This window comes from Podarcis gaigeae (assembly GCF_964106915.1).
Source record: "Podarcis gaigeae genome assembly, chromosome: 7".
Classification (NCBI taxonomy): Eukaryota; Metazoa; Chordata; class Lepidosauria; order Squamata; family Lacertidae; genus Podarcis; species Podarcis gaigeae.
The window spans coordinates 25076559-25100805 of record NC_139683.1 but is presented as its reverse complement, the minus strand read 5'-3'; the positions used below and the strand labels follow the sequence as shown (position 1 = coordinate 25100805).

Below are 24247 nucleotides of genomic sequence, written 5' to 3'. Positions count from 1 at the left end.
TTCCCCAGTATACCCAATGATCAACCACCCAGCCAATCAAATTGAACTAAATACAAATTGATCCCCCCCAGTAAACTCAGTTGATGTAATCCCTAACAGAATTAAAATGAAAACTTTAATTCCTGCCAATGTAATATATTCCTGTGTATAGAATCAGCGTTACCAGTTGCAGACCTCAATGAAATCCCTTATCCCTAAAAGTAAAGCTTTTTATGTATACAGTTAACTTGTTTGCAGTTTTTTATTTATATTTATTATATGTATTTATTCATCTTCTTTATAAGCCAGTGAGCGTGAGCAACAAATGCTATTCAGAACCACAGCCAGCTCCAGAAGATCTGCACACCAAATGACGAGAACACACACAACATAATTGGGCAACCCCAATCCACAGAATTTATCCCAACAAAGCACTATAAACCGCCTCCAAGAATGCTAAACCTAAGGAATCTGAATGCAATTATGAATTAGGATGCAGAAATCCTGCTAATGGTCCACTGCATGGAGCCTGTTAAAATCAAATTAAGGGCCCATCAATAAGTCCTATATGTAGAAGGCCCAGAAAGCCCGGCACAATGAGTCTCTACAGACAAAGCTGGGAAGGCAAAGATAGAAAACTAATGCATTGCTATGCCTTGCTGTTGGGCTCTTCTAAATACACCAAGCACTAAGGAAGGAAAGCAAGGAAGCTTACAGGCCAAAGCAGCTGATTCACGTTCCTTCACTTTCCATGGGGTGCCAGTTCTTCAGTGACAATGTAGCGCATGTGGAGATGCCACTGCAAAGAGGAGGGAGGCTGAGGAAATCAATGCTGGTTAGAGGAGCATTACTTGTGGACCCATTGGGGTAACTGTGGTCCCTGGGGATCTGCAGCCCACAGGTTGGGAACCATGGCTCCAGTAGACTAGGCGAGAAAAATCCTTCTAACTGGCCAGCTATCTAGAAGTTCATTTAGAATCATACGTTGTTGGACATGGTAATTTAATGTATGCTCCCTTTATGTAACTTTGCAAATATGCTGGGATAGGTTTAGTAAACAGAGAACCTTCTGAAGTTTTCATTCCCCACCCTGTTCTTGTCAAAGCATGCTTCTAGCAATTACTTCTCTCTCAAATTCATAAAGCTACTCACGGGAAAGGTTTGTTTGTTTTTTAAGTATCTTACAGCACTAGCTGGCAGGTGTTTTGAATTGTTTCCCTAGGGCAAAGTACAAGTGATACACTTTGTACAAAATTATTGGTCACTTACTGAGCTGTCGGGCTTTCTAGATAAATTATAACTCTTCATTTATTAAATTGGAGGTGGTTTTAGGGCCCTTTCAATTTCACAAAGTTCCTACATGGAGTTGCCTTTCATATTAGAATTAGTGTCAAACTGCAGCATGTAGACCATAGCACATAAGAGTTTTCCATCTCTTTATGTAGCTTTGTGTGCCAGTGGATCGCTGTCACCAATCACAGTTTCATACTATACATAATGCAGTGAAAAAGCCATGAATGCATGTGATCTGTGCGTACACCTTTTGTACTAGTTTCAGGGCTGCTATACTATGCTAAAATGTGATGAGGTGACTATAAATAGTAGGCATCAGTTTGCAGGAGAGATGGGAGATGCTAATTAAGAACCCTAATGGATGTGCATCTTTACGCAATAAAACCACACAAAAATTTGAATTTGGAGACCGTCTATTTACTATTACAGGAATATATATTTTCTTAATTGCCTGCATAAGCTTGCTGACATAGAAAACTTCTCAGCAGGCATTTAAAGGTTAAAACAGAAGGCACCTGCTGAAGCTCTATTGGCAGAGGATTCCACAGGAATTAGCCGGCTTGGTTATTGTTGCTGTCAGATGAATCTTGCCAACTTGGGGGACCAGTGATGCTCCTGCAGATGATCTCAGTGATCAAGCTGGAGATGTAAGGGTTCAGGTTTCTTACCTCACATAACTACTTCATTTATTTGCTTATTCCTTCCTCTCCCTTGTTGCCCTTTCCCTTTTGAAATTTCTTTAAATGCCTGTTGCTTTTCTCTGGGGAAAAAAAAATTCAAACCTCCTTCAGAATGTTGTTGAAGGCAATTCTAGTGATATCCTTTTATGCAAATGAACTTTCCAGACCATCCTCTCTTAGTGGATTTTCACCTTTCTGGTGATAATGTGTGTTTTGATTTCTTGGATTTTACTTTATTGCTGATGTTTGGATATACGGTTCCTATGTCCTTCAGAGAGACTGTCACGGCTTCGTTGTCATTACAGTGGTGCCCCGCAAGACGAATGCCTTGCAAGACGGAAAACCTGCTAGACGAAAGAGTTTTCCGTTTTGGAGGTGCTTCGCAAAACAAATTTCCTATGGGCTTGCTTCGCAAGACGAAAATGTCTTGCGAGTTCCTGCGGGTTTTTTTCCCCTTCCCCCCCTTTTTCTAAGCCGCTAAAAGCCGCTAATAGCGCTAATCCGCTAAGCCGTCAATGGGCTTGCTTCGCAAGACGAAAAAACGGCTAGACGAAGAGACTCGCAGAACGGATTCTTTTCGTCTTGCGAGGCACCACTGTACTTGTTAGTGTTAATAATAGGGGTGGCCAATTTTGGTCTGTTTTTCTTTTCTGTATGAATGAAACAGGGTAAATATTTTGCTATACCTTGATTAAGTTGGGCAGGGATCTGGTGGCACAAGTCTGAGTTTCCTACCTATGCCTAGAAGCAACTGGCTAAAGTGCTGGACTGGGTGGACCAATGGTAATACCCTGTAGGACACTTCTTAAAAATTGTGCCCAGATCTGCCAGTCGGCCATCCCTAGAAGCTTAGATTTAGATTTGCAAAGGACCATGGATGCCATGTAGTCCAGCCCTCTGCTTAATGCTGGGTTCATCTTGCCTTCCCAGATGGGCAGCTGTCCAGCATCTGTTTAAACACCTTCTGTGAAGCAGGGCCCATTACCTCTTGAGCAAGTCTGTTCTGCTGTTGAACTGCTGGTACTGTGAGGGTGTTTTTTGACGTTTTGTCGAAATCTTGTTTCTCTCCAATTTCCACCCACTAGTTCTGGTCATGTGCTTTGGTGCTACAGAGGCCAATTCTGCTCCATTGCAACAAGTTTGCCTGATGTTTATTGTTCCAACCATTTCCCTGCCCTGATGTTTATTGTTCCAAGCCTGTGCCATGCACCACAGAATCCCTGGCAGAGAGGTTGCACGATTAAGGAACAACCAGAAGCACAAGGGTATTAGCCAAAGGCAGAGCTAGGAAGCAAAGATGTTTCCCCTCCTGTGTTTGCCTCATAAAGCAAATATGGAGCAGAGACAATGACGACAAATTGCTAACTTACCAGATGCATTGACATCTAATTTGTCTCTAATTTTGGAGGCTGAGAGTGCCTAGGCTGATATTTCAAGCTAATTTACATTATGCATTGTAATAGCACAAGACTACCCTTCCAGCCACACCTGTCTTGATGTGCTGGTTTGACCACATATCAAGATTATGCTCTGTTTTGATTCATCATCAGTTATGGAAGGGGAGCAGGGGCGAGTTGTTTTACTGTAGATCAAGATGATAATCTAAGCTGATGATTTGGCATTGAAACAGTTTGAACTGGGTTCCTCTATGCATTTCCCCATCTTCCTAAATCGCCTCATGTCCAGGTTTTTTGGTAAGCCTGAAGTTCCTGTTTCACCGTCTCCTCTGCTTCTGTGGCCCCAGAGCATATGTTGCTAAACTGCTACACCCATCATCTCTAACTGTTGGCTTTTTTGCTTCCCGGTTGGAGTGTCCTGAGGCTGCTTTCCTTTAAAACAAAGCATTAGGGAAATGTTAACCAACACCTGCGTGCAATTCTAGTTTGGCCCTGTGTCACCTTTTCCGCCTCAGATTACTTACACTGAGTGCTAAACAAGGACGTGACAGAGTGAGTGTGTTAGCAGAAATTCAGAGAGGTGTTCTTAAGATGAATGCAGTCATGGTCATGACCTCTTTTAAAAAGATATTTTAAAATCTTGCCTATGTCTTATGCACGTTGCTTCAAAGAGCTTAAATATGTGTCATTGTTCTATCTCTTAATGTAGCTGAGATGCCTGAACCTGTATCCCTTGGTTACTATTATAAGCATGTGGTGGCCTTCATTTCTGTGAGAATTTTCAAGGCGAAACTAAGTGCTAATGTTAATAACAGTAATAGTTTTGCTTTCTTTGAAACCCTCTATATTCTTCCTTTATCATAGCTTGAGGTGGTTTGCAAAATCATAGAACAACTATAAAGCAAAGCCAAACCTAGTGGGGAAATATAACAACAGAAGGGGGAAAAATCGAAATAGAATAAATCTACAGGTTGAAAGCAGTCTTCTTCTATTTTTCCTTCTTTCAAGGTGTGAAACACAGATGAGAAAAGTTTTTTATTTTTATTTAAATAGAAAACACTGGAATTCACTGCCATAGAAGATGACATTTGGAGTGCAGTTCTTTCTGAATAAGTGTGTGAGAGCTCATAAAGATAGTCCCCATTTTTGTTATTTATAAAAAGAAATTTTATATCTTGTATACTGATTTAATGCAAAGCTGGGGTTGCTTGGAGCCACAATAATTTTCTATAGAGAAGAGCTAGGGAAGAATGTAAATTCAAGTGCTGGATTGCCCTTGCCTAACTCAAATGTAGACAGTCTTTTTGGCACATATGATGCAAATCGTCCAAAACATTATGGGGGTTGTTTATTTTACAAATTTATGAACTGCCCCATAGCCTACAAACATTGAAGCCGAGTGCAACAAGATGAAAATGATACACACAAAAAATCTAAAAAACCAATAAAGCTATTTCTACAAATGTACTATTAATATTTTACAAATGACTGGGTCATACCCCAGGGAAAGCCTTCTTATCTGAAATAACTTTTGCTAGGCACCTGAACATTATGACACTTGGGTCTAATTTCAGCTGGTAATTGACTCCCAAGGGCTGGAGCTGTGATACAAAGAGCCCAGTTTCTAGTACAAACTGAGTGCACCTCTGTGGCATGTCTTAAGTCTCAGAAGTGCCCTATATGAGGAACACAGTGACCAGGCAGGAATACTCCTGGGGCGAGGCGGTCCCTTAGGTAACCTGGTCCCAAGCTGTTTAGGACTTCAAATGCTAAAAGCAAAACCTTGAATTGAACCTAGTAGCATATTAGCAGCTAGCGCAGCTCCCTCAGCAGAGGTTTTGCACAGTGTCGATGTGGGTTCATCCCAAGGCAGGCGCCACATAGAGTGCACCTCAGTCCCATAATCCAGTCTTGAGGTTACCAGTGCCAAGACCACAGAGTCCAAACTGTTTTAGTCCAGAAATAGCCATAGCTGTCTTATCAACCAAAGCTGGTGAAAAGCAGGCTTAGCCTAGACAAAGACATGTCTGGGAGCACCCCCAGGCTGTGTATCTGTTCTTTCAAAGGAAGTGCAACCCTGTCTAGAACAGGTAACTAACCTTTCTGCCAGACATGGAAACCTCTTTCCAACAGGGTCTCTGATTCGCCAGGGTTTAAATTCAGTTTGCTGGTCCTCATCCAGCCCTCCTGTGTACCCAGACACTGATCCAAAGGCTTCCCAGCCAGTCCTGATTCAGATGTTACAGAGAAATGGAGAAATGTGTTATCAGTTTACTGGTGACACTTTCATCTAAATCTCCCAGCAGCTTCATATAGCTGTTAAATAGCATTGGGGACAAAATAGGCCCCAAAGGAACCCCATAATACAAATGCAAGGGTGCTAAAGGGCATTTCTCCAATGCTACTCTCTGGAACTGATCCTTCAGGTAAGAAAGGAATAGCTGTGAAACAGTGCCCCCCCCCCCAGCTTAAGCCTGCAACATATGTGGGGTGGGGGTGAGGAACTGCACCTAGAGCCAAAATGGTATATGGTCAAAATGCATTGTGTACAATGGCGGGTGGGATTGCCAAAGCCTTTTCCCTAGACGCCCACCCTCTTTAATTTTGTAAGATTCCCCCCCACCCCGCCAAGCTCATAAAGCTGAATGAGCACAAGTTAAATGTGCAGAAGTTGCAGGCTTACTCTATTAGAAAATGTTTGTATTTTATGCTTTATTGCTGTGAACTACTTTGAGCGGGTGGCGCTGTGAGTAAAACCTCAGTTCCTAGGACTTGCTGATCTCAAGGTCGGTGGTTCGAATCCCCGCGGCGGGGTGACCTCCCGTCATTCAGTCCCAGCTCCTGCCCACCTAGCAATTCGAAAGCACCCCTAAGTGCAAGTAGATAAATAGGTACCGCTTTATAGCGGGAAGGTAAATGGCGTTTCCGTGTGCGTCGCTGGTCCTGGCTCGCCAGATGCCGCTTAATTACGCTGGCCACGAGACCCGGAAGTGTCTCCAGACAGCGCTGGCTCCCGGCCTCTTGAGCGAGATGAGCGCGCAACCCTAGAGTCGGACACGACTGGCCCGTACGGGCAGGGGTACCTTTACCTTTTTACTCTGAGCTCAATTTAGTTGTTGGGAAAGTAGCATACAAAGATTAAATCAAGCCTGCTATGTTCAGTGAAATTTACTCGCAGATAAATGTGCATAGAATTGCAGCCTGAATCTCCTATGTTGTTGTTTTAATTACCAACTTTTTCTTTTTAGGGATGATTCAACCCCGGAAGACAATATTTGGAAAGGCATCCTTTGTGTGATCTTCTTCTTTCTAATCATCAGTGTTTTAGCCTTTCCGAATGGTAAGTAACTCCACAAGTATTTCTGTGCTGGTTTTTTTCTACAACTCCTTTTGCAGATAGGAGAGCAAGGTAAACACAAAGGTGCTTGGGGGCTTTGGAGCAAACGGTTTTATGGGTACTCTGGTTTAATAGTCTATTGTTTTCTCTGAGAATGGTCCCAGTCTCTCTTAGACTTTCCCTCGATAAGGGATGGTCCCTGGAAGAGCATCTGGTGCAGGGCCAAGCTGCAAAACAAGGCAGTAACATATACTCCAGAGTATACTCTTGAAAAGGAATGAAAGATGAGTCTAATTTCCGTGAGATACTAGTAGAACATGCATTGTTAGGCAACCATGCAATTGCAGTTAGTAAATAAATAAAGTCTTGCATGCTAGAGTTCTCTTGACAGACACAGCATATGCAGTTTCAGGGTAAAAAAGGCAGCTCCCATAGAAGAGCCTTTCCCCACCAGGTGCCTGCTATATAGCATGAGCCTCATAATTTCAGGCTTGTGGGTTTGAACCCCACATTGGGCAAAAGATGCCAGCAGTGCCGGAGGGGTTGGACTAGGTGACCCTTGTGGTCTCTTCAAATTCTACAATATGGTTTGGACGGTAACTGCCCTAATTTATTTACTGGCTGTGGCTGATGGAGTCCCATTTGGACGACCCCAGTTTAGGGAAAGCTGAGATAGAGGCTTTTCTGTTGTCTTCTGTTGATGTGTTTTAGTTATGTTTATATGCTTTATTTTATAAATATGCAAGTGCCTCTTGATACCTGTCAGGACTGCCGCTAGGTCCCAGCTCACAGAGGACCAACGCCCAGTGGATGTTATATACAAAAGTCTTTATTAAAGTTTAGTTTCCATTTCCAAGCTCTGGGCGCGCAGACCCACGTCTCGATGCTAGACCGGCTAAGTCCCCTCTGACTCACTGCTCCACCCACACCAGTTTAAGATTCTAGCCCGGCTCCACCTCCTACGCTGGGTCTTTCTGCCCTCTGGGGTTCCCTCCTTCCTGGACTCCTCTGACGCTGAGCCTCCTGAGTCTTGCCCCTCCCTCCGGCGGGCTTTAGGACCTGGCTCCCTTTCCGGGCTCCCTGCTGTGCCGCGCTCCTGTACATTTGAACTTGGCGCGAGCACCCAGCCGGTGACTTTCCTTCTGACCGTTTCCCCGCTTCCTGATGTGGGCGTTGCCAAACCTGACTCCTCTCCTCCCTCTGGTGGTGAGGACACTGGTCCCGACTCCTGGGACTCCCCCTCCCCACTGCGCTCTGGTGGAGAAGCTGGTCCTGATTTCCAACTGCTGCTCAGGGACTCCCCGCTAGCCCCTTCCTCCTGGGGCTTCCCCCCTGGAGCCCCCTTCGCTCTGGCCACCGGCGCTCCCTTCTGTGAGTCCTCCGATTCGCTAGAGAGGCTTGTGGAATAACTCTGGCCACTGTCACTGCCTGCGCCTCCCTCGTACTCCTCCTCCTCACTCTCCATTTGCTCCCCCTCCTGTGTCTCTCCTTCTGAACCCCTGACAATACCCTTCCCCAAAAGGGATGTTCTTGGCTTTCTCCCTTCCTGTGCTGTGGGTGCTGCTTTCCTGAAGGAGAGGTGGTAGGAAACAGCTTTCTGGGTGGGGAAGGTGTTTAACAACTTTTCCCCTACTTCCCTACTACAGCAAAAGCCAGTTTGGAACAATATTTAACAGAAATAACATGCATTTTTATTGCTATCTTAAAAAGATTTCCAATTTGGGCATTTTAAAATTGAAGCAGCTTTGTTCCATCTAAAGAAAATGAGTTCAAAATTTCTAAATCTTTTGTTCTTATGATTAGTTGTGTGAAACAATGTGAGCCCTTTCTTTGACCTCTTCAGCAAAGAAAATGAATTTTTAAAAGAATGAGGGGGAAAAGCTACACATAATTGCATGATGCTCGAGGAGGTGCTCTGATATGGGGTGGTTAAATGCAAATAAAAGGTGTGATCGCACACATGCCTACCTGGATGTGAGCCTCCTTGCAAATCCATATGCCCTGCTCGAAATAAATATGTTTAGCTCAGAGCAAAACAATTGTGTTGTTTCATTTTCTTGTATAATGTGGGGGTAACTCCTTATGCTGAATCAGGTCAATGGTCCATCTAAATTAATAGCAGCATTTCCCCCAAGATTTCCAACAGAGTTCCTTTCTGCACCCATTGGCACTTTAGCTGGAAATGCCAGGGATTAAAACTGGGATCATTTTATATGCAAAGCATGTACACTACTGTTGAGCTGTGACAACTTCTGAGTTGAAACTGAAGAGGCTCAAGGCAGCTTCCTATTAGCCTTGAGACACTAACAGCTTGATTTTTTAATGCATGCTTACTCAGAAGTGAATCCCACTATATTCCATGAGGACTGCAGCCTGAGATATTCTTATCAGTTTCCTTTTTCTACTGGACAGTGATTGATCAGCCCTTGCCCCCATGTAAATGTATCCCTCAAGATGCCACTTATTTTAGTGGCAGAAACAAAAAAGGGAGGGGAATAATAAAGTAGATACAGCACTGGAGTGGGCAGAGAGGTTTACACCTCTCTTCCCAACAAAGGACCCTAATGGGGAATGGGGTTGTAAAACACCCCTCCCTGGTTGTTGGATCAATCGTTCAGAGAGCAGAGAGGGAATGATAACCTGGATTAGCTGAGCTGGGGCAGAGAACACCTGTGCAAAAGTGTGGGATTGGGCGCACCCCCTTTTGGCCACCTCTGTGTCTGGTATGCAGCCCCAGAAGGTTCTTCAAGTGTAAATGTGACCTTTGGGCCAAATAGAGGTTAGCCACCTCTGGACTAGGCTAACTTGCTATGCAGTTCATCTCACAAGCATGGTATTTTTAAATTTGAGACCTGGGTTCACATCAGAAGGTCCATACTGCAACTGTTATCCCTGTTTATCAACACTCGATTAAAAGAGGGTGGGTTGTACCTAGGTAAACTGCTGAGAGAGGAAAGGGAAGTGGCATCCCATAAATCTTGCTTAACTGAAACCCAGTATTCAGTTTTTCAATACCTTGCGTCTGCCTCTGTTACTGGAAACATTAGAGTGATCTCATTGTGTCTGGTATGGGAATAGATAGTAGCCGTGGTCATTATCTGCAGCAGATGGTGACTGGCTTTCTTCCAGTAAAAGCAACTGTGTATAGTAACTGTTGGTGTGAGTTAAGTTGATTGCGCTCTCTGGCCGAAGCTATAGCTGAATTCAGTCCTGGGCATTTTTGGCAAGAGGCAGAATATCAGGGAATGCTTGCACAGGGAGATGGAGCTGCTGCTAAGAGGACTTGTTCCCGCTCCTCTGCGACTGGCCCAGTTCCCTTGCCCTGATTGTCAGTACTGCCTTGGTTACCAGGTTACAAGAGAAGCATTTAGCAGCAGCCAGAATACCTTCTCAGTGTGGCACTGTTGCTGGGGGGTTTCAGAGAAGCATCCACTCCATCATCTGAACTGCTGATTTATCAAACGATGTCTGATACCCTCTAGGAATAATTGGGATTGCACTGGGCTACATTTTTACACAGAGGGCACTGAGCTATAAGTTACAAAGCCAGGCACCTGATAAATGCAGACATAAATAACTCTAATGCAAAGACTGCAAAGTTGAGCAGATGTGTGCCTTCGGACACCTCACGTTAAGCTGCTTTGAGCCATATAATCTGGATTTGTATTTGGATCTCAGTAGCGTCTCTAAAAGGTATTGATTTCAGTGGTGTAGCCGAGAGGAACGATTTTCCACCCGAATTCAACCTGTGTGCATGGCACTTGATATCCTTTGTGGTATCTAATGACTGGCTTGCTGGAAGTTTTAAGTGGCCTGCCCGGCGTGCCCTTCCTCCAGTTTTGCCAGTCACCTAGTTCCTTTGCTACATGAATTCACACTATTTTCATTCAAGCTCCTGTGTACCCTATTTGGAAGAAACCGCAGAATAGGAAAACTAGCTTTTTACAAAGTGACTTGAAAGTAAACCTCAGAAACAGAGAAGATAAAATTTGGGCTCAGGACTAAAGTACTGTCAGTCTTACAGCACAATCCCAAGCATATTTACTCATAAGTAAGTCTCATTGTGTTAACAGGGACTTAACTCCTAAGTAATTGTGTTTAGATTTGCAGCTTTAAAATAGTACATATATTCTGTGATTGGGCCTCCAGGCTTTCATGGGGATCCTAGATTAGTAACCTGCTTTGAACTGTATCACAATCTTGTGCTACATACATTCTTGTTCCTTCTCTCCATTTCTTAGCAGATTCCAATAATCTTAGTTGGTTGGCTAAATAAGTCCCTAAAATTTGATAGGTTGATTAAAGTTGTTGCACTTAGATTTGTTCCGAGCAGTGGGGGGGTTTTTGGTAAAAAAGGAGGCACAGGTACTCCAGCCTTGTTACAAGTATCATGGGTGCCAGCACAAAATGGCTGCCATAGGCAGCAAAACAACAAAAGGTGGCAGTACTCCATACTGATGAGTATGGTTGCAAAAGGAGAACTAGTTCCAAGGCTTGTTAAACATCTGGAGATGCAAAAAGGGGTTCTCCTTGGACAAGCTTTGAGCAAGAAGTTGTAGATGGGGGACTCCTTATTGAGTGACCCATGGCTTTTAGTTGCTTTCCCTATGGGATGAATTCCTGGTTAGATTCCAGGAATCTAACCTTAAGTCCTTAACCACAAGTTTCAAGATGTTGGAAATAATTGCTTTGGATCCCAAGATAAGTTAACTCAAGGAAGTTCACAGAAGGAAACTTTCCTGTCCCCTTTTCTCCCCTGCAATCAGCTGCAATCAAGGGAAGCCTCCTTGAACAATGAGGGATGAGGGACAGGGTCTGCTGAGAGAGGTCTGAATTATCCAGACTATGCACAGGTCTGCCCAGTTTGGGGCAATTCTTCCTTCTCCCAGCAGCTCCCTACACCGGGAAGACCGGAAGCTGTCATTCTGCTCCGCGAACTTCATTGAGTTACTGGCTTGGATCCTAAAATAATGGAGCTATATGCCCCATTGTTCCTTAAGCAGCCTCCATAATATATGTAAAAACAGTTTCCTAGATACACTCACATTGGACAAAGAAATGGAGCTCCCGCTGAAAATGCAGGCAGGCAGGGGCAAGCTCAGTACTTCATTCCATGGGTCAAAGTAAATGTGGACCACAGCTGGGGATGCGACTTGAATGGGAAGGATGCAAAATCTGAACATGGAAAGTATGGTAAATGAAAGGATGGCAACCCCTGGCCACATTCCCAACTCTGGAAATCCTGTCTTTCTTGACAAGGGCCTCTGTAGTGGTGTATATAATGCATCTCTGCGCATAGAGTACACAAAGACATGCAGTGTGTGTATTTGTGTGTGCTTGTACACACATAGTCCTCACAATATCTCCCTTCCTCCTCGACAGAACCATCACACTCACAAACATTTCACTTGTAAATTCATAATTTTCAGGCCCGCACATTCACTTCTGCCTTTCGCTGTTGCTAATGTATCACAATTCCCTGATATGCTAGCACTAATGTTCCCACTACCTGGGAATTCCTGCTGGCAAGCATTGATCTTCCTGCAGATCCTCATCTGCTTTTGGGTATGAAGTTGGGCACTTACTTTTCTATTACTGTTTTCACAACATAGAGAGCCTTGTTTTTTGGATACCATGGTAATTTCTACAGTGTCGCCAACAACAAGTTCTTGAGGATCTGTGTCTTTATCCAGATATTAGTCTCAGTAGTTCCTTTAATGGCTTTAAATAGAAAACTTGATTTGTTATAAAGCTTGCTCAGGATTGATTCTTGGTTGGCATGGTTGCATTTCCTTCAGATTATGTTTAGATGACCTGTTGCAATTCTTTCTGATCCATCAGTTTGCTGTTATTGAAAAACTTTTTTCTCTACAGGGCCTTTCACTCGTCCACACCCTGCAATATGGCGTATGGTTTTTGGTAAGTTGTTTTTAAAGATGTGCTTTCATGCTATTCCAGAGCATCAAAAATTAGTAATTCATTACCTGAAAATTATACTGTATTTTTCCTGCCATTCTGCTAAGAGCAGCAAGAACAAAACATGTTACACATTGAAACCAGCAGCAGTAGAACTAAGTGGTATGCATTAAATGCCTGTTGCAACAGAAGTGATTTCAGTTTCTGGCGAAAGATTGAGCTCAACAAATAAATAATTAGGAAAACATTCCCGAGTCAAAGAATCACTACAGAAGAAGGCTCCCATCTCTAGTGCTTACTCACCAAATCTCCTGAGATGGCACTAAGATCAAGCCCTCTGATGTTGATCAGAATTCCTGTGACTGCAAATTTAATTGGTATTGCAAAGGACACTTGGTCATGAAAACTCAGTTTCAGCTTAATTGTATCTGCATGCAAATACACTGGAGTTTTGAAAAGGGAAATTGAGAATGGAACAATGGTGGGAGAGCAAGATGCAAATATTCATTGGTACCCAATCACTTCTCCCCTTGGGGGGGGGTATAAATAATAAATCATCATTATCATGGCAGTTTCTAGTGCTCTCAGGAATGGGGTGGTTGGAAGATACAGCAAGTCTCCCTTCTTTCAGCATCTTAATGAACATTTCACAACCATGTTAATATTTAATCTATGGAAAGATTTGGAGACAGTTCTCAAGTGTTCCAGAATTGCTTTGGAAAATGGGACTCGGCCTCCTAAGGCACTGAGCAGTATTCTCAAAAATGACACCCTGTACAACTATAATCTGTTGACATGTGGAGCAGCTGTAGCTATTATGATTACAGCTGAATTTCCAACATGAATAGTTTGGATGCCCTTCAAAAACCTACCCAAGGTTGCATCTGCTTTATGACTGATGGATTAATAAACCTCTTGGCTGCCATGGGATGCTTAAATTCCTCTTTGAGTGTGACCTGTTTAACCATGACGGTGGGGTTAGAACGAAGTAACAACTTATCAAGAACTGCCACATTCTGGAGGGTTGTGAATAAACTATGGTGGATAAGTTATATGAAGAATCTGGGTTGTACCTCATGGTCCAATACTCATTTGTCTTGCTCCTTTTTCTGTTACATGTGAATGCAACATTTGACATTTTCACACGTGTACCTCACAGGGGCGGGGGAGATTTCCAGCCATATGGAATTGTATGAGAAGAATCTTCCGGAAGCTGCTTAATTATGAATACTTCATTATTATTCTTTTGTTTTGATTTTATTGATCTAAATTATTCCATTGGCATTGATATAACATGGTTTGTTTGTGTGATTTTAGTTATTGCTCTTCAAACAAACATTTTGTACATCTGACTTTGGTTTTCCTACAGGTTTGAGTGTTCTCTATTTTCTGTTTCTGGCATTCCTGCTCTTCCTTAACTTTGAGCAGGTGAAATCCGTGATGTACTGGCTCGATCCCAATCTCCGATACGCGACAAGGGAAGCAGACATCATGGTGTGTATTGATGGTGTTGCAAGAAAATATATTCATTCCAGAGTGGATATAGTGCTACCATATTGCTGTGTTAGAATAGCATGCATTATCCCTTTGAAAAGGGATAGGAATTCTCCAGTCCTCTCTGTAAGAAAGTTCAAATATCATGCAATAATATACTAGTATCATAGGGTTGGAAGGGACCCAAATGTCATCTAGTCCAATCCCCTGCAATGCAAGAATTTCAACACGTCCCCCATCCAATTTGAAACCATACTGGACTCTGCTTAGCTTTGCAAATGGGCTAGCAGTTTTGTTGCTGCACCACCAAAAGATACTGGATATGGTTGGGAGGTTATGGTTGGGAAGGTTAAAGTTTTGAGGCCTTTTTAGCAGGGATGTGGCATATGAGAGGGTGCACCGTACAGACATTTATTTCTCCTTGCAAAATGCATCTCTCTTGGGGAGGAGGACTTCTCCCCGCTTTCCAAATTGGGAGAGAGTCGCAAAGAAATGGCATAACCTGCCTGCCACGTTTTTGCGCAGTGGTGTGAATATTCATTTATGAGTCTCTTCACGGCCTTCTTGGCTGCAGCTTGAGTGCAGTTTTTTGTTTGAAAAACAGCCCTTCTTCCTGAGAACAGTGACATCAATGTGCAGTCCGTTCGATTTGGCTGTGTGACTATGGGTGGTATTGAGTGAAGTCCTACTCTGACCCAATTTAGTCATGTTCATTATTTTCAGAGGGTTCACTTTGCATAAAATGTAGTTGACTATCACTCCATGTCACTGAGGGCAAACAAAACTTGTTCAGACCAAAGGCAGTGTTTCAGGAGTGGGGTATTTATAGGTTCTGTATTGCTCCTTGAGTAAATAAAGCAGAGCAGGTAAATGCATGCTTATTTGTTTAATTTACTTAGGTTGCAGAATTTGCCCCCTTTTTTTGGTTAAAACATAGAATATTCCATATCTGGCAGTAATTATCCCTAATGATGTAGAAAACAGAATTTTTATTGTGTTTCATTCAGTCATGTACTGTGATGAGGACCAGTAGAATAATAAAAAATATTAGGCTGCAATACTATTTAGACTTATCTGGGAGTAAGTCCAGTTGAACTCAATGGGGATTAATTCTGAGTAAACATGTGCAGAGTTACATTGTTAGCCATTCTCGAAGGATCATCATGTTCATTATTTACAATCCAGCATTATACACTTACCTTTTGTTCAGTTGTGTATTTTAATTAAAGGATATTTATGTTTTAATGTGTGTGCAATTTGTTTTTATACTGCAGCCTGCATAGAAACCTATTTTGGCATTAAATGGTATATAAACTAATGATAATACAAAGCTAAGCTATAGCGGACCATAAGACAAGTAAATAACATTCTCTGATAGTCTCTGATATTGTAGTCTGAAGTTTTATTTCTTCTGAAAATGTTTCCAGAATAGACTTGTAACTTCTGCTCTCTCTCATACACACCTTCTTCTTTCTCCAAATCAACAACAGGAATATGCTGTGAACTGCCATGTTATTACTTGGGAGCGAATCCTCAGCCATTTTGACATATTTGCTTTTGGACATTTCTGGGGCTGGGCAATGAAGGCTTTGTTAATCCGTAGCTATGGGCTGTGCTGGACTATTAGCATCACCTGGGAGCTAACCGAGGTAGGTTGCGTCTTCTCAGTGAAGAGTTTTTTATATCCTTGGGGTGGGGAATGACTGATGTGGCTTTCCTTGCAGTTTGTCCACATTGCAAACATAACACAAGTTTATTGTCTGCTCCTTAAATTTGGCACACATGCTAGATGTAAAGCTTTCCTCTTGCACACAAGTGTCTGGAATCGCCAAATCAGATTTATTTCATGTTTAAGTCAGTCTATCTAAGTAAGTTATTTACTCAATTACTTGGAAATATACTGGATGAATATAGACTTCAGTATTACTATATAGTTTGTGCAGCTTGTCTCAGTTATGTTCCCTAAATTAAAACCAGTAGTGTAGTACTTCCTCCTAAAATTTGTGTCTCCTGTAATATTAAATCTTCTAGTGAAAAGGCAATATTTGCAGCACTGATTTTACAGTGCAACCCTGTGCATGCCTCCTAAGCTTTTGGAAACACACGGCTGTCACTTTAAAGGGAAAGCATAATAATGCTTTTTCACCAAGAAGCCATCTGAAGCTGTAGGTTTATAGACTTTGGTCAGATTCACCTGTCGTATGAAAAATATTTCCTGTATTTTCAGCACCTGTAACTTATGTAAAAGTCACATTCTTATGTTAATGAGATACCTTTGTCTGAATGAATTTCTTACCCAGAATCTTTTTGCTGTATTCTGCAGCTGTTCTTCATGCATCTGCTGCCTAATTTTGCTGAATGCTGGTGGGATCAAGTCATTTTGGACATCCTGCTATGTAACGGGGGTGGCATCTGGTTGGGCATGGTAGTTTGTCGTTGGTTGGAGATGAGGACCTATCACTGGGCGAGCTTCAAGTAGGTCTCAAGTACAAGCAAATAATCATTATATTAACGATACTGCAGTATGAAAACTCTGAAATAATAAAATGTAATGTTTGGTAGATTGTGAATTGTGGAGGTTGTCCCATTGCAGGCTGCTAAAATATATTTATGTTGATAATTCTGAATCCCTAAGTTGGAAATGCTAAATACTTCCTTGATTGTGAAAATTTGTAATACAGGGCTATCCCAAATCTAAAACCTCATGTTAGATTTAATTTTGTAGCCGGGAAATCACAAGGCATGTGGCGCTATAGACCCAGGACTCAGCTATATTGGCATGTGCATTGTACATGCATTATAACACCATGACACCAGGTGGCGCTGTGGAGTTCTGTTTTTGCCAACCTGATTCCTCATACAAAGTTTACAATGCGTTTAACTGGAACGCTTCTTTGATGTGTCTGGATCCAGCCCCAGTGTATTAGAGGCGGCATGCATCTGCATAGCACTTGCTGGGGAACATGAGTGTGGAGAGTGCTTTTGCATCGCATAGGCCTCTGGTTGGCCACTGTGAGAACAGGAAGCTGGACTAGATGGGCCTTTGGTCTCATCCAGCAAGGCTGCTTTCGTGTTCTATGTTCACTGTCTTGGGTGATTCCTAAATTGGTATCGGTGCTGCGATTTATTTTTAAATCCATTTCCTTGGCAACGTTGGTGGATCATGACATTATGAATGTGTTACAATGTTATTTCCATTAATAAGCAAGGGGAGAGTCTGTGATTGTTCATGGTCCCTTGCGTTCACATTTGATTTCCATCAGCCTCTGATTTTACCTCTAATGGTGCAATCCTGTGTACATTTACCTGGAAATAAGCCTTACTGAACACAGTGGGCGTTACTTCTGAGTAAGCATTTGTAGGATTGCATTGTTACTCATGTAACCAAAATATATGGTTCATCTCTCCAAAGCGACACCCATATAAGTATGGAACATACACCTTACTTCTATTATCTTACTCTATTGATAAAGTCCAAGTAAACCTCTCCCATGGTTTTTAATAATATATAATTAATATTTCAGAATTGGAGTGTGAGGGCCAAACTTCTGAACAGTAAACTATTTCCTGATACTTCTTTTTATAATGCAGTAGATGAAAACTGTATTTTAAAGGCCTCCCGTTTCACTCGCTTGTTTTCCTTATGAAACTTTTGCCAAGAGCATATTTCTAAAACGATTTTCTTTCTGTAGACCTCTCTGAGAAAAGAGCCTCCATTCTAAATTTTGATCCTGTACTCCTCAGGAGTGGGGATTAGGAATGTTGTAGTTTTGCACTTAGCCATGTGATTCAGACCTTTAATCTAAGCTGACCTTTCTGCATGCCTTACATACTTAGCACTGCTGTTTTTGCTGAAGATAAAGGAAATAAAACCCACTATCATTGCTGACAGTACCGTATTGGCCTGACTATAAGCCGCACCTTTGAAATTCAAGGCTTATTTGCGGGTGCGGCCTGCCTCCTGGCGCTACCGGTGCTGGCGCTCGGCTCTGAATATAAGCCGCACTTTAACTTTGCAGAGTCGGAATTTGGAAAAAAAAAGTGTGGCTTATATTCGGGCCAATATGGTAATTAAATCCACTGGGTTTGTCGCTAGAAGCCAGCATCAAAGAACCCCATTCATGCACAGTTAAGTTCACTTCCTGTTCCCCATTAGCTGCACCTCTTACTGTTTGTCACACACCATGGCCAGTAATGACCAAAATGTTAAATAAAAGCATAAAGTGAAAGAAAAGTAGGACTGTTTTTTCAGTTGCACCTCACTACCTGTGACCCAGATATTGTTGGACTTAGCTGGCTGAGTCTGATGGAAACTGGAGTCCTACAATAGACAGAGGGCCACATGTTCCTCATCCGTGATACACACTCATGGATTCATTTATCCAGCTAACAGTTGATTACCCAAGAATCTAAATTAATTTGATGATGTTTTGATTTTACCAGAACATTGGAAGTCACTTTCTGTGTTACTTCCCGGTTATTATTTCGAAATGAGTACAACATTACAATTACTTTTTTTGTTGTTAATTTGATTTGTGTTCAGCTCTAGCGGTGAGGGAGAGATTTACTCTGAACATCATGGGATATGGGGTAACTCAGGAAGCTGTGAGGGGTGTTTCTAAGCTTCTTAATCTGGTGCTTCTGAGAGCCTTACGCTTTCTTTCACCTCATGGGCTGCTGCCCCAGAGGGTCTCCCAACCTTCAGGAGCACTGTAAATACCAAAATAAAATAAAATTGTTTGGCTGGTTCTGGTTAGTAAAATTTGTGGTTTTATGCTTATTTGCCCTTAATTAGAAGCATGATAATTAAATTATTAACATTAAATAGGGAGGTCTTGGCTCTCAGATCTTTCAGACACTTTTCCTCAAAGAAGTGTTTGGGGTTTTTTTTGCTTTTTTGAAAGCTTGGTATTTTGATAGGATTGGAAATTAAGAGATGTTTCCTACTAAGTTATTCTCCAAGCAGACTCTTAAGTTATCCATGCCCATTAATTTAAATGGGTCTACTCTATGCCTAACATAGGCTATAACCCCCCGTTTTCAGCTTTGTTGCATTTGAGGAGCAAATAACGCATGTGGAAAAGTTTGCTTCTTCTGATCGCAAACGTTTGTTTGTTTAATTACAATAGGTCTGCTTCTTAAATGCACCTTTCTTGTTACAAACCCCAGTATGATAGAGCTGTGTTATTTTACACCATTTGTTACATAGCAATGCAATGTTGATTTCCTTCTCTTTTTTTTACTGTTGTCCTTCTCTGCTTTCAGGGACATTCACACCACCACAGGTAAAATCAAGAGAGCTGTGTTACAGTTCACTCCAGCAAGCTGGACCTACGTTCGCTGGTTTGATCCCAAGTCTTCATTTCAAAGAGTGGCTGGAGTATACCTTTTCATGATTATCTGGCAGGTAAAAACAACAACAGCAAACCTATTGGAAACAAAGCCCAGGGAATCTCAGCTTGGGTTGACTGGATCAGACTGTTTCCTTTTTGTGTTAGTTTCACCTGTGTTCATTCACAAATCCATCCCTTCTCCTTTCTGCAGCAATGCGTTGTTGTTGTTTTTTTAAAAAAACATATGAAAATATGGATTTGAATTTTTATTTTAACACAATTCATTATCATCAATTACACTTATTAATTGCTTACTTATGAAAGGTAACTCAAAACGGCTTACAAAAAAAGTAGCACATAAAGTAAAACCAGCATGAAACCTAAACAGTAAAAACTAAAAAAACCCAATGTTTATAAAAAGGCACTGAACAAAGCCAGAAATATTTTTTTAAACTTTCCAAATTTTAGCTGTTGACATGCTGGCTTAAGCTTATGGAATTTGGAATCTAACAATATTTGGAGGGTCACAAGTTCCCTATACCCGTGTTAAGAGTGTAAGACCAAGACTGGAGAGAACCAGGTTACAAACCCCCACTCAGCCATGAAGCTCACTCTGGATCAGTCACTGTCTCCCAGCCCAATCCATTCCACAGAACTGTTATGGAGATAACATGGGTGGAAAGAACTGTTTGTGCTGCCCTTAGCTTCCTTGAGGGAGTGTAGCCTAAAAAAATGTTGTAATAAAACTATATGATATGACAAAACTGCCTGGGGCCTGACACAGAAAATCCAGATGTAGTCCTCATGGTGGTAAAAATAAAGACAAATCAATATAATCATTTACAAGTGTGATACTTTTTATTGGTACTACAAAATCTGCTTTCTCATGCTATATAAAGCTAGGCCGGATGCAATTAAAGGATACTTTTGCAAAGAGAAGTAAATTGACTCCATAGTTGTACACACAGAGAGAAAAGTGAAGCGGTTTATCTAGCTCCCCAACACAGGCATTTAAATGTATTGATTACTTTCCCAAAGAATTTAATTCTTTTTGTGGAGTTCATAATTTACTGTTCCTTATGGAGACAACAATTCTCCTCAGGCCACCAGGAGTGCCATATGTTTATTGTCCTGGAGCAGAACGTAAGCAGTTGCTAAGAAGTTGCATCTGTCTTATTTGTCTAGGATGTCAAATGCTCCCAGCTTATTTTCTTCTTTCTGTTTCTTCTTCTTTTAGTTGACCGAGCTGAACACATTTTTCTTGAAACATATCTTTGTTTTCCATGCAAGTCACCCCTTAAGCTGGGGTAGGATCCTCTTCATTGGAATTATCACAGCACCCACTGTGAGGTACTTTTTGTTCGTTTAATCTTCCTCACTGTAAAATTGCTGGGCATCAGCTGGGGTCCTCGAAAAGCCTAGCTCAGAGATGGGGAGCCAGTGAGGCCCTACAGATGTTGCTCACCAAGCCAGCTGTGGTTGGTCGGAGTTGGAATCCAACAACATCTGGGTAGTCACAGGTTCCTTGCCTTTGCTCCAGCCCACTTACTTTTGGACATTAAAAAAAACTGGTTTGGACGTAAAGCTAAACCATAATTTGGGGTTACACACATGAGCAGCAACAAGCCTCGTGTTCATGTCTTCCCTCCCGAATGAGAGAGAGATTTTAAACTAACCAGGGTGTTCCATTATGTCCAAACCAGGGAACTCTGCTTAGCTTAAAACAAGCCATTGTTTGATCTTGACTTGTTTGAAAAAGCCTCTCCTCCTTACAAGAGGGGAGGAGTTGTGAGCAGGAGCCGTTTCCCACGTTGGCAAGGGGCATTGCAGCCCCCTGCCCAGCTGGCCTGGCTGCCGCCCCATGCCCCCAGGTAGCCAACCAACCAGGTGGAGGCTTGGGGGCGGGGTTTTGCCACTCAAACGTGGCCACTGCAGCACTTCCCTTTCATTCCGCTGCTGGTTTTCGTCGGATCACCCACCCACCCTCCCTTTAGTTCACTGCTTGGTTCTTGACATTGCTATGGACCTCTGGTTGGTCGCCTTGGTTGGCCAAGGGGCCTGGTAGGAATTTTTATCCAACTGGCCCCTTGGCACTGGCCACTTGGTTTTTCACCTACCTCGTAGCAAATCGTCACAACTTTTAGGTATTGGCGGTTAGGCATTGGAATATGGTTGTGTATTGGAGGGCAGGGTGTGGCCATCGCCTACCCCTCTACTTTATGGGTATTCCGGTAAAGGAATCCAGCGGTCGTAGATCCTGTCTGACGCCCTTGCTGGTGGCTAGGGCCATGGCAGGACCCCCGCTGACAACGGGGGGAGCTTTCAGTTGTATTTGCATCAACAGGCTCCCCCTACTGGTGGTTAACCCTTGATAGACTCACCCCTCCCTGAGGGGGTGGAGTCATGCTCTGTTGTTTTATCCAGTGCCTAAGCCAATACCTCTCACATGCTGTAATCCACAAAGTTGTGGCCTTTTTTTAGCCCATTAACCTAATATACTGTGTCCATGTGTCTTTCTTATCCCCAAGCGGGTGGCGGGTCCTTGAATCACAAACTTGATCTTGACTTGTTTGAAAAAAGCCATAGCTCAAACTAACCAGAGTCTGGAAACAAGAAGCAGAGCTTTTGATCTCCTTCTCACAGCTTTGCCAAAGGAGAAGCGGAGAGCACATAAGCCCCAGATTCACTGCTGTTAAGGTTTAGGGCAACCTTCCTCAACCCGGTACTCTCTCAGGGATTGGACTATGAGTTCCATCAGTCTGTCAGAATGGGCAGTGGTCAGAAGTGGTGGCACTTGTAGTCCAAAATCCCTAGAGAGCATTTGGTTGGGGAAACCTGGCTTGGTATGTCCAAAAAGGGCCATAGGGCATTCCACCCAATTGCTCACTTAGACACTAATACAATTAAATAACAACAAGCATGTCAGGGAATGTAAAATCACCTGTAAAACAGCAGGGTGAAATGACAGCAAGTGTGTTAGGCAAATGTATATTCCAGATGTTCAATAATTCCTCGCCCCCCTGGCTACAAGCCTGAAAAGCTTTTAACACAATTCTGTTTCCCATTCAACAGATTTCCATGCAGTGCAGTTTTTTGTTGGAAGTAAAACACATTTTTATTCAGTGGGGCTTACTCTGGGTAAAGGTGCAAAGGATTACAAGTCTTCGTTCTTATTGTTCAAAAGATTTCTGTCCTGAATCGCTTCTTAATTTCTAAACTCTGATTCCTTCTTTCCTCAGTCAAATCTCACAGGAGCTCAATTTCAAAAGGAAAAAAGGAGGAGAAACAACTTACAATATTAAAATAGAGACAGTTGGCAGAAAATGCAGTCATGTCAATCTAAGCTTAGGGCTGTGGCTGCTTTGTGCTCCTTTGTGTGGCTTCATTCAGGCAAACAGACATTCCACTGACATGCTAGCTGACTTTTCTGCCCCCTTTCTCATCCTCAGTTGTATATCCCTCTTTATAGCTGACAAGTTTCAGTCATTGGTTTACAATTGTCGCATTTACTTGATCTCCAAGATAGCAGTAGAGAAGTTTGAGGTAGTTCTCGAATATGGCTGAGCCTTTACCGTGTTCCAAGTAACTGAGCTGCTTTCCTCAAAAATTGAATATCAGCCCCCGCCCTGTTGCTTTTGCTAACTATAGCCTACATGTGCAACTATCTGTTTCATTGAAATTTTCTCCTCTGTTTTTACTTCCAGGCAATACTATGCTTATCTCACAGACACACAGTGCAAAAGGGTAGGAACTCAGTGCTGGGTGTTTGGGTAAGTTTTTGTTGAAAACATTGAGACTGTTGTAGTTTGACTCAATGAAAAGAACAACTTTGCATCCCGAAATCTTTTAATTACACGCTCTGGGGGGGGGGTATTTATTTGTTGTTCTTATTTGCTCTCTGTGTAACTTAGGGTGGCAGATATAGGGATGCAAGGTAGATTCCTATCCTGGCACCGACCAAGCCTGCTTGACTTCATCCAAGTTGCTGCCCCACAGCTGCATCCCTTGGCAGCTCTGCCAGCACATCAGCCACATTTGGGGGGACACGAGTGCAGAGAGGAAGGCTGCTAAACATGTAGAGGCTGTCCCGGGGACCAGGAACCCTGGCCATTCATGCTAGCATTTTAGTAATATTTCAATAATGGGACCCTGGTGGCGCTGTGGGTTAAACCACAGAGCCTAGGACTTGCCAATCAGAAGGTCAGCGGTTCGAATCCCCACGACGGGGTGAGCTCCCATTGCTCGGTCCCAGCTCCTGCCCACCTAGCAGTTCAAAAGCATGTCAAAGTGCAAGTAGACAAATAGGTACCGCTCTAGCGGGAAGGTAAACGGCATTTCCGTGCGCTGCTCTGGTTCGCCAGAAGCGGCTTAGTCATGCTGGCCACATGACCCGGAAGCTGTATGCCGGCTCCCTCAGCCAATAAAGCGAGATGAGCGCCGCAACCCAGAATCGGTCATGACTGGACCTAACGGTCAGGGGTCCCTTTACCTTTACCTTATTTAATATAAAAACATAACATAACTCGGGGGGGGGGCAGTCTCTCTCAAAGCTCTATAGATATTAAAATTCCCAAAGCCCTAACATAGCTGAGCATTCCCAGCACCCTTCTATGGAGGAAGTCCTGTGCTTTAAATGTGCCTTAAATGGACAGTGTGCACACAGACTCGGTTGGTTCTGTTTGTGGCACTCTGTAACATGAATTCGGGGGGGGGGGGGATGAGGTGGAGCATATTGGCGTGTGAAGAAATCTGGTTTGGTATGAACTAGACAACCCCCAGGCTATTTCCAGCTTTCTGTGATCCTCTGGAACCGATTGT

At 42.8% G+C, this 24247-nt stretch overlaps 1 protein-coding gene across 1 annotated transcript in view; it reads left to right on the top strand.

The window, feature by feature from the left end:
- Window positions 1–24247, top strand: part of PTDSS1 (phosphatidylserine synthase 1) — a 37508-nt gene that overhangs the window by 859 nt on the left and 12402 nt on the right. The window contains exons 2-9 of the mRNA XM_083749802.1: window positions 6598–6689; window positions 12561–12605; window positions 13972–14096; window positions 15587–15745; window positions 16420–16571; window positions 19362–19503; window positions 20667–20779; window positions 23134–23199. Coding sequence (XP_083605928.1) covers window positions 6598–6689; window positions 12561–12605; window positions 13972–14096; window positions 15587–15745; window positions 16420–16571; window positions 19362–19503; window positions 20667–20779; window positions 23134–23199 — 894 coding nt within the window. The remainder of the gene's footprint in view (window positions 1–6597; window positions 6690–12560; window positions 12606–13971; window positions 14097–15586; window positions 15746–16419; window positions 16572–19361; window positions 19504–20666; window positions 20780–23133; window positions 23200–24247) is intronic.